The sequence below is a fragment of the Theropithecus gelada genome, chromosome 5, assembly GCF_003255815.1.
Source record: "Theropithecus gelada isolate Dixy chromosome 5, Tgel_1.0, whole genome shotgun sequence".
In the NCBI taxonomy this organism is placed as follows: domain Eukaryota; kingdom Metazoa; phylum Chordata; class Mammalia; order Primates; family Cercopithecidae; genus Theropithecus; species Theropithecus gelada.
The window spans coordinates 118933734-118946283 of record NC_037672.1 but is presented as its reverse complement, the minus strand read 5'-3'; the positions used below and the strand labels follow the sequence as shown (position 1 = coordinate 118946283).

Here is a 12550-nt window from a genome sequence, read left to right as displayed (position 1 = left end):
CGTGTGTATATATACACGTGTGTGTATATATATGTGTGTATATATATACGTGTGTGTATATATATGTGTTCAAATCAGTTGATATATGCAAAATTGCTAACAAATGCAAGTTGTATTCATAACCTAATTTTTAAAGCAATTTTATTCTAGGTGTTACTAAGAATACTATATTTGAATATTGATGTTATTCATGAATGCCTCTATTATTTTCAGTCTGTATTCTGTTTCAGTTTTTAAATACTTCTTTTCCTTCAGGGATCTGATGTGATGTATGAAATTGAAGTTCCTGGCCCCCCTACTGTCTTAGCACTACACAATGGAAATGGCGGTAATCAGGATTTTATTTTTCACAAATCAACTATGTGTTTTAATATTAAGTGAAAATGGGAAATTGTAGAAAGGACATAAACTAGAAACGAGACAGTTGTCTTTCTGGGATCTTGCCAGTAACTAACAGCACAAGTTATTGAGCTTTTAATTCTCCGTTTTTTTTTGTTTTTGGGGGCCTGGGGGGCAGGCTCTCACTCTGTCTCCCAGGCTGGAGTACAGTGGTACAATCTCAGCTTACCACAGCCTCGACCTCCCAGGCTCAAGGGATCCTCCCGCCTCAGCCTCCCTAGTACTACAGGCACACATCACCATGCCCGGCTAGCTTTTTGGCATTTTTTAGAGACAGGGTTTTGCCATGTTGCTCAGGTTAGTCTGGAACTCCTGGGCTCAAATGATCCTCTCACCTTAGCCTCCCAAAGTTCTGGGATTACAGGCATGAGCCATGGCACCCAACCTAGTTTCTTCATCTTAAAATTAGATAATGGGGAAAAGTCTTATCTCTTATAACTATAAAATTGAGTGAATATATAATAACCATTCTCAAAAATTAAGTTTTATGTCTTTTTATAATATTTTTTAAATGAGATTTTTACATAACAATATTTTAATTTTAAAGAGATTACTAATTGTAGGAGAAATATAATATGTTGACTTTAATTATAACTAGGTGACTCTGGAGAAGACCTTTTGTTTGGGACATCAGATGGAAAACTTGGGCTTATTCAGATTACTACATCCAAACCAATACACAAGTGGGAAATTCGAAATGAGAAAAAGAGGGGAGGTATGCTTTTCATGTAGTTCAGATTCTGAGGTGTCAATGATTATTAAGTATCTTAAATTATATAATTTATTCTATTTTATTTATACTACATAGCAGACTTAGCAATTCACACCTTGATTTATCTACTATTTGTTTATTTGTCAGGTCTGTTATACTATTGGCATAATTCTTTTAAAGTAATAAATGCTTATAGTAATTTGGTATTGATGCGTTTTTACAGGCTAATATCATTTTATGCTAAAATCCAGTTTTAATTGGATTTTAGTTGTCTGAGGTAACTTAGTTGTCTGAGGTACAGAATTAATTGGAATCTAGGAGTCTTTGTTATGAAGCAAAGAAGAAGTGCAGTGGGTCAGAGAATATTCCTGTTTTCTAAGGAATTTATAACTTTCTAAGGAGAATTTATAACTGATTTGGTAGATAGTGAGATGCCTATGTATATGTTCAGGATGTTCATATATTCATTTATTCCTTCAACAAATACTTATTAGGAGAGACAGAGTAAAAACAAATAAATACATAAAGACAGCTTTACCTAGTCACCTGAAGAAAATAAAACAGGGCAGTGTATTGGAGAGTGATGATAGAAGGAGGACCAGGTAGTCAAAGATAGCCTCTTAGAAGAGGTGAAATTTGAAATGAGATTCAACTGATAAGAAAAAGAGTTAGCAATATGCAGATTTGCGGGGAAAAAATGTTTCAGGAAGAGGAGGAAGTAAGTGCGAAAGATTTGAGGTGAAGGTAGATTTGATTCATTTGAGGAACAGTAGGAAGGTCAGTTTGGCTAAATGCATTAACATGGCAGGAGATGGAGTCAGAGAGGTAGAGTAGAGCCTTGGAAAACAGTTTGAATTTTAATCTAGGTGCTGTAGGAATTCATCAGAAAATTTTCAGTGGGAGTGTGACATTTAATTTACTAAGCCTAAACAAAACAAAGGACACTGTTTGGAGAATGGATTGGAGGGGGCGGGAGGAAGCAGGTCAAAATTGGAAGCATGGAGACCAGCTGGAAGAGTTATTATAATTTATTCTAGTCTAGGCTAGCTTAGTCTAGGCTATCAGTAGCTGGAAACCTAAAGGAGACAATTTCAGTATATATTGTGGAGGTAGAGAAGATGGAATTTGCTAGTGGTTTTGATATGAGGGGTGGTGAGAAAAAAAGAAATCAGAGATGTAGCCCAGAATTTTTGTCTAAGCAGCTAGGTAGAATAATTTATGGAGATGGGGGAAGACAGAGGGAGGAGCAGTATTGAGGGGGTATGGTAAAAAGGGGAATAAAGAGTTTTGTTTGGGGTATGGAAAGTTTAAGATGCAGATGTCTGTGAGAAGATACCAAATTGAATATATCAGTCTGGAGCTTTGGCCAGAGCTGGAGGGAGATATAAATGTAGGGGCCGTTCTCACACAGATTATATTTAAAGACCTGGAAATAGATGAATGTGGATGGACAAGAGAAGAGCACTTGATTTTGCTCAAAGATTTTTACTCAGCATTCTGAGTCGGAATATGTGTTATTTTCATTCTTACTTGGCATATACTTGACGATAACTATTAGTCTTCTTAATAACTTATCACATATCTCTTTTTAAAGGTATTTTGTGTATTGACAGCTTTGACATTGTGGGTGATGGGGTTAAAGATTTACTTGTTGGGAGAGATGACGGAATGGTGGAAGTGTATAGTTTTGATAATGCAAATGAACCTGTTCTACGATTTGATCAGGTAAGTTCATTAAAAAAGACTATATATGCTTATTATTTGTCAAATTATTATAGAGATGACAGATGGTTTGAATTTTATTAAGTGAAAATATATTAAAATCTTGTGTTTGGTTTAAAATATTGCTATTTTGATGTTATCAGAATCTTCTCCAGACTTCTCTTATGTTTGAATAATAGACTCTTGCGTTTAAGCAGGATAATAAATTACTTTTTCATTATACTTTAAAATATTATTATAAGTATCTAAAGTATTAAATATTTTGCCTTAGTTTATAACATATAATGACACTTTATAGGAGTAATATTTATATGTTTGGTTAATATAAATGAGTCTGTTGTTTTAAAATAATAAGATTTTAGGAATAAACTTCATATTGTTAGGACAGTATCAGAAATAACCTTAAGCAAAAGGAAAAAAGTAGCAGTTTCACTCTACGCACTCAAGGGCTGCCTGTATAAGAAGAAATACTAGATAAAAGTAATTTTAGTTCACAAATTTTAAATGTAATTAAGCTGATTTATGCCAAGCTATAAAGTTACATAGAGAAGCATTCTGGCATAAATTGAATCTTTCCTTTTCATGAACTAGTGTTCTCCAATCCCGGGCTTCCCTATCCTGCCTCATATAGGACATACTGAGGCTATTAAACTTAAAGGAAATAAAAGAGTTCACAACTCAAGTGTCAACTCTTTTTTTTTTTTTTTTGTCTAATTTCTCTACTAGTGGTATCTCCCAATCCTAACTTTAACTGCAGTTCAGAAAATACAAGTGGTTTGAAGCACAGGTAAAACATATCATTTAGAAAATATAGGGATAAAAATGTTACACAGTTGAGGTTATTTTTTAGATTGGTTTCAAATTTGTTCATCTTGTTTTGGTGTAAAAAGTCATCCTGCTAATGAGGCAAGTAATAGTCTAGGCTTAGAAATAATAATCCATTGTTGATGATCTCCTGCTTTTTTTCATCAGCCCTTTGAGAAACTTTCCTATTCGGACCCCAAGTCTCCTCTTTGACTTTTATTCTAAACCCCAGAAATGTCATAGCATTTACCTGTTCTGCCAGGTCTGGCACTAAGAAATCCTATCTTCCTCTTATTTCTTCTGTCTAATGACAGAGGTCCTGCTTTCAGGTTATGCTTAGGTTGGGAGTACTCTGCGTCATCTTGGATTCACATCATCACTTACTATGTTGCTTTTATAATCAGGAGGAGACCTACTGTCTGACACAGTCTGGACTGGTAGATGGTTGATTAATCAAAAAAGATAGTTAAGGGGTAAATCATAAAAAGAGAAAATATGTATACCTTGAACATTGCATTTTAACTTAAACATATACTCATTTGCCAATATTTTGAGGAAGGACCAAGGTCTTTTTTTTGTAAGTTTAGTTCCATGTTTTCTTACATAAAACTTATCCATAGTATATTGCCCAGGATCTCTGATTTTATGGTTATAGGATCCTTCCTTCCTTCCTTCCTTCCTTCCTTCCTTCCTTCCTTCCTTCCTTCCTTCCTTCCTTCCTTCCTTCCTTCCTTCCTTCCTCCCTCCCTCCCTCCCTGCCTTCCTCCCATTCTTCCCTTTCTTTCCTCCTTCCCTCCCTCCCTCCCTTCCTTCCCTCCTTCCTTCCTTTTTCCTTTGTTTTTCTTTTCCTGCTCCTTGCAGAACAAGGCTACCCCATAGGCAGTGTGCAGAGTAGCCCCAATTTTTTTATATAAGTACATAAGATAAATGAATTTCATTAAAATGTTCTATTAGCAAAAAAGTATATAGAAATGAACAGTTAAAAAAGGAAATGAATAGTTTTAAAAATGTTTTCCAAGTATATTGCATTAAAATACTCTTTAAAGTTGTAATTAATAGTTCCCTGATAAACCACTCAGAAAGTGAGAATGTGCGTGTTTCTATTGGTTGAGTAAAACATTATTCTGCAAGTCAGGTGATTTCCAGTGTTTTGTGTTCAGTAAATTAAAGGAAGATCTAATCAAGTTGTCAGATCAATAAAAAACAATTTTTTGAAAACTTTTATTATACACATCAACTGGACACTTGTTAAAAATGCAGATATTTGACCCCACCTGTAAATCTAACTTTATGTGATTTATAATCAAACCTTTGTTACTTGAATTTCTCAGGTAATTAGCCTCAGGAACAACTATCACATCCTAATTTGCAGGATAGCTCAGAGGTTTGCCCCCTATAGGGTAGGTGAAGAGAACTAGTGTTTTGTTGATTGTCTGGTTTAATGCTAGTGTCCCTTCCTTCCACTCCCTCCTTTAAAACAAAGGTTCTCAGTCTTGCCTGCTAAGAATTACATACCAGAGTTTTTCAAACTGCTAGTCAAAACCAATTAGTGTGTTGCCAGTGCAGTTTTTAAAAAACAGAATAGATTAGAACATATCAGAGTATGACACAAATCTTTTAAGTTAGATACATTGCTTTATATGTTTATGTGTGAATGTATACCAGATTGTAATATAAAATTTATTGCTTGCTTTCCAAATAGCTTGAAAGCCACCGACCTAGAGTGTTTGTTAAAAACAGAGTTTCTGGCCAGGCACAGTGGCTTACACCTGTAATCCCAGCACTTTGGGAGGCCAAGGTGGGAGGTTTGCTTGAGCCCAGAAGTTCAACACTAGCCTGGGCAACATAGGGAGACCCCATTTCTGCAAAAAAAAAAAATTTAAAAATCAGCTAGGTATGGTGGTGTACACCTGTAGTCCCAGCTACTTGGAAGGCCAAATTGGGAGGGTCACTTGAACCTGGGAGGTTGAGGCTGCAGTGAGCCGTGATCATGCACTGCATTCCAGCCTGGGCAACAGATCAATGTCCTGTCTAAAAAAACAAACAAAAACAAAAAACCAGCTCCCTGCATTATTTTAAAAGAAAGAAAGAAAAAAAAAAATACAGATTCCTAGTTGAGTTACCTAAGTGGTTGTCAAATAAGTTTGGGAAGTATTGCTTAAAAGATGGTTATTATAAACACTGAGTCATCTGAAAAAACTTGATTTCTCTCCACAATAGCAGTTTTCCTAAAGATTCCATATAGGTTACCATCTTCTTTATTTATCTAAAAAACTATTTTGAGAATACACATAAGAGATGGTGCATGGAATTCAGATAATAGACTAAACTTACAGGGTATTTTGCTTTTTGCTTATGTAATTTTTTTTTTTTTTTTTTTTTCCCCCAGACAGAGTCTGGCTCTGTAGCAAGACTGGAGTGCAGTGGCATGATCTCGGCTCACTGCAACCTCCGCCTTTGGGGTTGAAGCGATTCTCCTGCCTCAGCCTCCCAAGTAGCTGGGACTACAGGCACGCACCACCACGCCCACCTAATTTTTTTGTATTTTTAGTAGAGATGGGGTTTCACCATGTTGGACAGGATGGTCTCGGTCTCTTGACCTCGTGATCCGCCAACTTCGGCCTCCCAAAGTGCTGGGATTACAGGCGTCAGCCATCGCGCCCAGCCTTGCTTATGTAAGTTTTAAAAAAACCTTTCTTTATGAAAATAAACTGGCCGGGAGCTATGGTTCACGCCTATAATCCTAGCAGTTTGGGAGGCCAAGGTGGCAGATTGCTTGAGCCCACGATTTGAAGACCAGCCTGGGAAACATGGCGAAGCCCCATCTCTACAAAAAATAGAAAAATTAGCCCAGCGTTGTGGCACGCACCTCTAGTCCCAGCTACTCTGGGACCTAAGGCAGGAGGATCGTTTGAGTCCAGGAAGTCAAGGCTGCAGTGAGCTGTGATTGCACCACTGCACTCCAGCCTGGGTGACGGAGGGAGACATTGTCTCTAAATAAATAAATAAACTATTTTAGCTCATTAGATGAGTATATCGTTAGTTGAGTGGTACCCACAAATATACTAGGATCGTTTTGAATCTTCTTTCCCAAATTTAAAAACACTGAAGTTTCCTGCCATTTGTTCAAGATATTTTGTCTTTCTAATCTGAGTGTCTGCACATAAGCATTCAGTAAATATATGTTGAATGTCTGGAGCCAGGGAAAACGTTGTGTAGCTTATTTTTAACATGTCTGAATTTTTTAGTTGCTAATGAAGTGCTTGGTCTTAAACTTCCTTAGATGTTGTCTGAAAGTGTCACATCTATCCAGGGTGGTTGTGTAGGAAAAGACAGCTATGATGAAATCGTGGTGTCCACATATTCAGGTAAAGTAAATGATAATAGGTAATTGAAGAAAGAGTCAGCAACAAAAAATCTAAACTTAATAAACTGCTTTTGATGTCTCTTTTTTAAAAAGAGTTATAGTAGTCCCCCCTTATTCATAGGGAATCTGTTCCAAGACCCCTAGTGGAAGCCTCAAACCTCAGATAGTGCTGAACCCTGTGTATATTTTTTTCCTATACCTACATGCCTGTGATAAAGTTTAACTTACAAATTAGGCATAGTACAAGATTAACAATAATGAATAATAAAATAGAGCAATTATAACAATATGCTTAACATCACTACTCTTGCACTTTGGGACCCTTATTAAATAAAGTAAGGTTACTTGAACCCAAGCACTATGATACGGCAACAGTTGATCTGATAACTGGTTTGGCTTCTAAGCGAACAATAGATAGGCTGGTAGCAGGTATCATATACAGCAGGTGATATGTTGGATAAAGGGATGATTTACATCCTGGGCAGAATGGAGCAGGATGGCATGAGATTTTATCGCCCTATTCAGAATGTTGTACAATTTAAAACTTAGGACTTATTTCTGGAATTTTCCATTTAATATGTTCAGCCTACCATTGACTATGGGTTACTTAAATGCAGAAAGTGGAATCGTGGATAAGGGGAGGCTGCTGTGTTAATCAATCACTCTTACTTATAGCATTAAAAACTTTCTTGGTTAAAAAATAAGGAGAAAGTATAGGCTTCTTGATTTATAAAATAGTTGATATTTGAATAATACTTTTTAAGAGTGTTTAGCATGTCACTCTTACCTTTATTAAATTATCTTATTTGATTTAAAGAGAAGTACTTATTGAGATTTATTTTATGTTTTGGACTATGTATGTGTCTGATAAAAAAACTTTTATTTTGAGACAGGGTCTCAAAAACCTGCCAAAACTTCTTTTGAATTGGTAATTTTTGCATCCTCATAGTAGTCATGTGAGAGTTTAAATTTCCATGAAAGTAATTTTTAAAAGGCAATTCTTATTTTTCAGCTATTTTTGAAATTGCTAGACTATGTTGACTTACTCCATATTTTAAATCTGTTAAGAAGTAAAAGATTCCCTTCATTATAGTATTATGGTATTTCAGGCAAAAAAAAAAAAAAAGATATTGTGAAATGCTTAAGTAATTTCTCTATAGTCTGAATATTTTCCAGCTTGATTTTGTGTTTTGTTTTTGAATGAAGTCCTAGGGTTAAGACAGGCTGATATTGGTGGACAAAGGGGCATGTACATTGGAGTTTCTGCTACACAATGCATAATTTATCTTTTTTAACACCAGCAGTACTAAGTGGTGCATGACTGTAATTCATCTCTACAGGCTGGGTTACAGGTCTGACAACAGAGCCCATTCATAAGGAAAGTGGACCAGGAGAAGAACTAAAATTTAATCAGGAGATGCAGAATAAAATTTCTTCCTTACGGTAACTTTGAGTTTTTTATTTGCTTTTTTAAAAATCTTATGAAGTGTGTGGTTGTTGCTTTTTATTACTTATAGATGGAGTATATTTTGTTGGAAGGAATTATATAATTAATTAATCACCTTTTAAAATGAAAGTTGGCCGGGCGCGGTGGCTCAAGCCTGTAATCCCAGCACTTTGGGAGGCCGAGACGGGCGGATCACGAGGTCAGGAGATCGAGACCATCCTGGTTAACACAGTGAAACCCCGTCTCTACTAAAAAATACAAAAAAAACTTAGCCGGGCGAGGTGGCGGGCGCCTATAGTCCCAGCTACTCGGGAGGCTGAGGCAGGAGAATGGCGGGAACCCGGGAGGCGGAGCTTGCAGTGAGCTGAGATCCGGCCACTGCACTCCAGCCTGGGTGACAGAGCGAGACTCCGTCTCAAAGAAAAAAAAAAAAAAAAAAAAAAAATAAAATGAAAGTTTACAGTTTTGAGAAAATTAGCAGTAAGTGCTGATTAATATTTTGGAGATAGAAATATACTTTTTTGTATGCCTTATTCTGAATTGACTTTTTCTTAGGTCAAGAGTTGTATTTTTCATTTTTCATTTTTTTTTTTTTTTTACGTCATAGACACTTGTAGTGTTTTATTTTTTGATTTTCACAGACATTAGAAATAAATCAACACAGATGGCTGTATTATTTCTCATTAACTCTAACATTTACTCTTCCTGTGGACCCTTCTGAATCTGTAATATTGGCTTATAAATTTTCTTAACTGGAACTGAGTAATGTTGACTCCCCTAGACACAAGAATTGCTTTTATGGTATGCTCAATTTGACGTGTGCTATGAAAAGGGGGACCTCAAACTCAAATAAAGATGCTTCATACAATAAAGAAGTAGGAGTTGCTGAAACTTTTAATGACTGCTCTCCCCATTTCAACCCATGCTGACCTTTTGTGGAGTGAAGGATGATCTTTTTTTGGTGGTAGTTGAAGGCTACAGAGACTGTTAAGGCAGCAAATGCCACAAGTACTAGTAGTACAAGCCATTTCACCAAAGCCACCAGAGAGCAAGCTGTAATGTTCATGCAAACAAGTATGCCAGATTCATTCAGGATATCCTACTTCATGCAACAAGGATACAAGTATAGTTAATGACTACTCTCTCACATCCTCAATATAGTACCTTTTATTTATAACCAAGTCTACCATTTCTTGATTCCACACTGGAATGTAAGCTTTACAAGAAGCTCATGTCTGATTTGTTCATTTGATACCCAAACACTGCTAGGTACATAGGAGTAAATCTGTAATATTTAGCAGTAAATATTCTTTAATGAATGAATCTTTTCCTTTGTTCATCACACAAATCCCTTCCAAGCTCCTCCCTAGACTTTTCCTCCTAAATTGTGGCTAGTTAAGCTTCATGTTGTTCTATCCCAATGACTGTTCACTCCATTTGCATGTGGACCTTCCCCTTAACTGGAGCTCTAAGCAATGCCTGTGTAGTTCAGTCTCAGCAGAATCCTCTCCAACACTTGGTAGTTAAGCTGTACCACTGGCTCATGATCATCCCTGTGGTCCCCAAAATGCTAATATTCTGCAGCTTCCTTTTTATTTTTTATGTCTTCCCTAGTGTCTTACTTAAAGTTACATGTTTACTAGCTTCACACATTTTGTCTCTTTTCATTAAGTCTAGTATGTTCTGCAATATTAATTTCTCTTTAGTATAATAAGTTTCTCTTCTGATTAGTATTTTATGTAACTGTACTAAGATTCCTGTGTTAAGATTGATTATTTTGTAGCCTACCATGATATTTAAAACTCTCTATTAATATTGCTAGTATGGGACTGAGTACGTGTTTTAATTTTTGGGTTAAGGATAAATAATGTGGAATCATTTAGTCAATCATAGAAGCAAAAATTTTGTTCCCTTTATTTTTATTTTATTAGCTCAACTAATAAAAACACATTTTGTAAAAGCAAATGTCTCAAATTTTTGTAAACATTCTAAGGACCTCAAATGTTTATACTTACATTTGACAAATTTGTGTATGTTTTTCTCCAGGAATGAGTTGGAACATCTGCAGTATAAGGTATTGCAGGAAAGAGAGAATTATCAGCAGTCTTCTCAATCAAGCAAAGCAAAATCAGCAGTACCTTCCTTTGGTATAAATGATAAATTTACACTAAATAAAGATGATGCCAGTTATAGCCTTATCTTAGAGGTACAGACTGCAATAGATAATGTCTTAATACAGGTAAGCAAAATGTCTAATTTCTTAGTTTTATGACTGGATCTATTTTACAAACCAGTCATATGTACTAATTATTATTGAACATTTTTAGTTTTAGACAGTAATTTTTTATTTTTTTATTTTTATTTTTTTGAGACAGAGTCTTACTCTGTCACCTAGACTGGAGTGCAGTGGTGCAATCTCAGCTCACTGTAACCTCCGCCTCCCAGGTTCAAGTGATTCTCCTGCCTCTCAGCCTCCCGAGTAGCTGGGACTGCAGGTATGTGCCACCACGCCTGGCTAATTTTGTATTTTTAGTAGAGACAGGGTTTCACCATGTTCGCCAGGCTGGTCTTGGACTCCTGACCTCAGGTGATCCACCTGCCTCGGCCTCACAAAGTGCTGGGATTGCAAGCGTGAACCACGCCACCCAGCCATAGACAGTAATTTTAAATGTTTATGGCCTTTTAATCTATTGTTTGCTCATAGATTATTTGAATTGTATTTTTACTTTTTATTTATGTACTTAATAAACCAAAGATGGGCTTAAATTTTAAGAAGAAATAGAAAAGACAGTAAAGTTTTTCTTCTTTGGCTACCCTCTGGGAGAATCTTAACAAAGATGTGACTTAGAAAACTACCATATTTAACGCCCTTGCTAGAACTTTTTCTTTTTAAGCCCCAAACGTTAAAGTACAGCTTGCTCATTAACCCAATAGTTTCTGGCAGGTCAACAGGCAAAGTAGAAAATCCTAAAGGGTGAAATTTAGGGGTAATAATGTATGACTCCATTCATCAATGTATACATTTGCTGACTTATTTAAATTAGAAGGTATTCAGGAAGTAGAAAAGAATAATAGGATGAATAGAAAACAAGCAACAGATAGTAAACCAATCACAAAATGAGAACATAATAAATTGGAGGAAGAGAAGGTTTAAAAAGACGTAATGAAGATATCAGATTATTTTAAACAACCTAAAGGCAGAAAACTCTCTTAAGTAATGCTAGCTCACGGGTTGTTGCATTGAGCAACTCTGGGAATGCCATTCACGTAGAACACAGTGCAACAGCTTTGTCCTAGAAACTGCCTCTCCAGAGGAGACCAAAAATTATCTTCTTTCTGTGTTACAGGTGAAATTGAAACTGCTAAAAATGAATCAGAATGGCCATGTGATTATTTATAGCTCATAGTAACATTTTTAGTACTTTACAAAAATAAGTGGGGCAATTGGACTTCTAAGGGGGTGGTAAGAGATTATATTCTGTGATTTTTATATTCCAAGTTAGAACAAAACAGGTGATTGTAAAATAACATTTATTCTTTATTATATTTATTTTCTAGAAGTATATACTATCAAGTATAAATTAAGAGAATTCATACTCTCAGATTTAAAGATGAATATAAACTAGAACTAAGGAGAACTCTTAGAGAAAACATAATTTATGAACATTTTTAGGTTTTCCATCTAAACCTTCTTTTTTTTAATATTGACTGTAGAGTGATGTTCCAATAGATTTACTTGATGTGGATAAAAATTCTGCTGTTGTTAGCTTTAGCAGCTGTGATTCTGAGGTGAGTAAAAAATATAAAAGAATTCTTCACATGCTTTCATTTCTATTATGCCATTTTGATTAAAGTCTATAAATGCTGTTAGGTTTTGATGTTTCTTTTTCAGTCATTTCTTATGTAACCTCTCCTTCAAAATCTGTGTCGGTTCTCTTTCCCTGTCCTCAGTCGAGAAACCTAGTGTTGTCCTAGATTCCTTCCTTTCTGTGATCTGTTACAGGTTGATATCCCTTATGTGAAATGCTTGGGACCAAGAAGTATTTTGGATTTTGGATTTTTTTAGGTTTTGGAATATTTGTTTTATACTTACTGGTTC

At 35.7% G+C, this 12550-nt stretch overlaps 1 protein-coding gene across 1 annotated transcript in view; it reads left to right on the top strand.

Moving 5' to 3' along the window:
• Positions 1–12550, top strand: part of BBS7 (Bardet-Biedl syndrome 7) — a 54783-nt gene that overhangs the window by 14960 nt on the left and 27273 nt on the right. Inside the window, exons 6-12 of the mRNA XM_025384981.1 lie at positions 256–328; positions 998–1114; positions 2706–2836; positions 6921–7005; positions 8345–8447; positions 10498–10690; positions 12166–12240. Of these exons, the coding sequence (XP_025240766.1) occupies positions 256–328; positions 998–1114; positions 2706–2836; positions 6921–7005; positions 8345–8447; positions 10498–10690; positions 12166–12240 (777 nt within the window). The remainder of the gene's footprint in view (positions 1–255; positions 329–997; positions 1115–2705; positions 2837–6920; positions 7006–8344; positions 8448–10497; positions 10691–12165; positions 12241–12550) is intronic.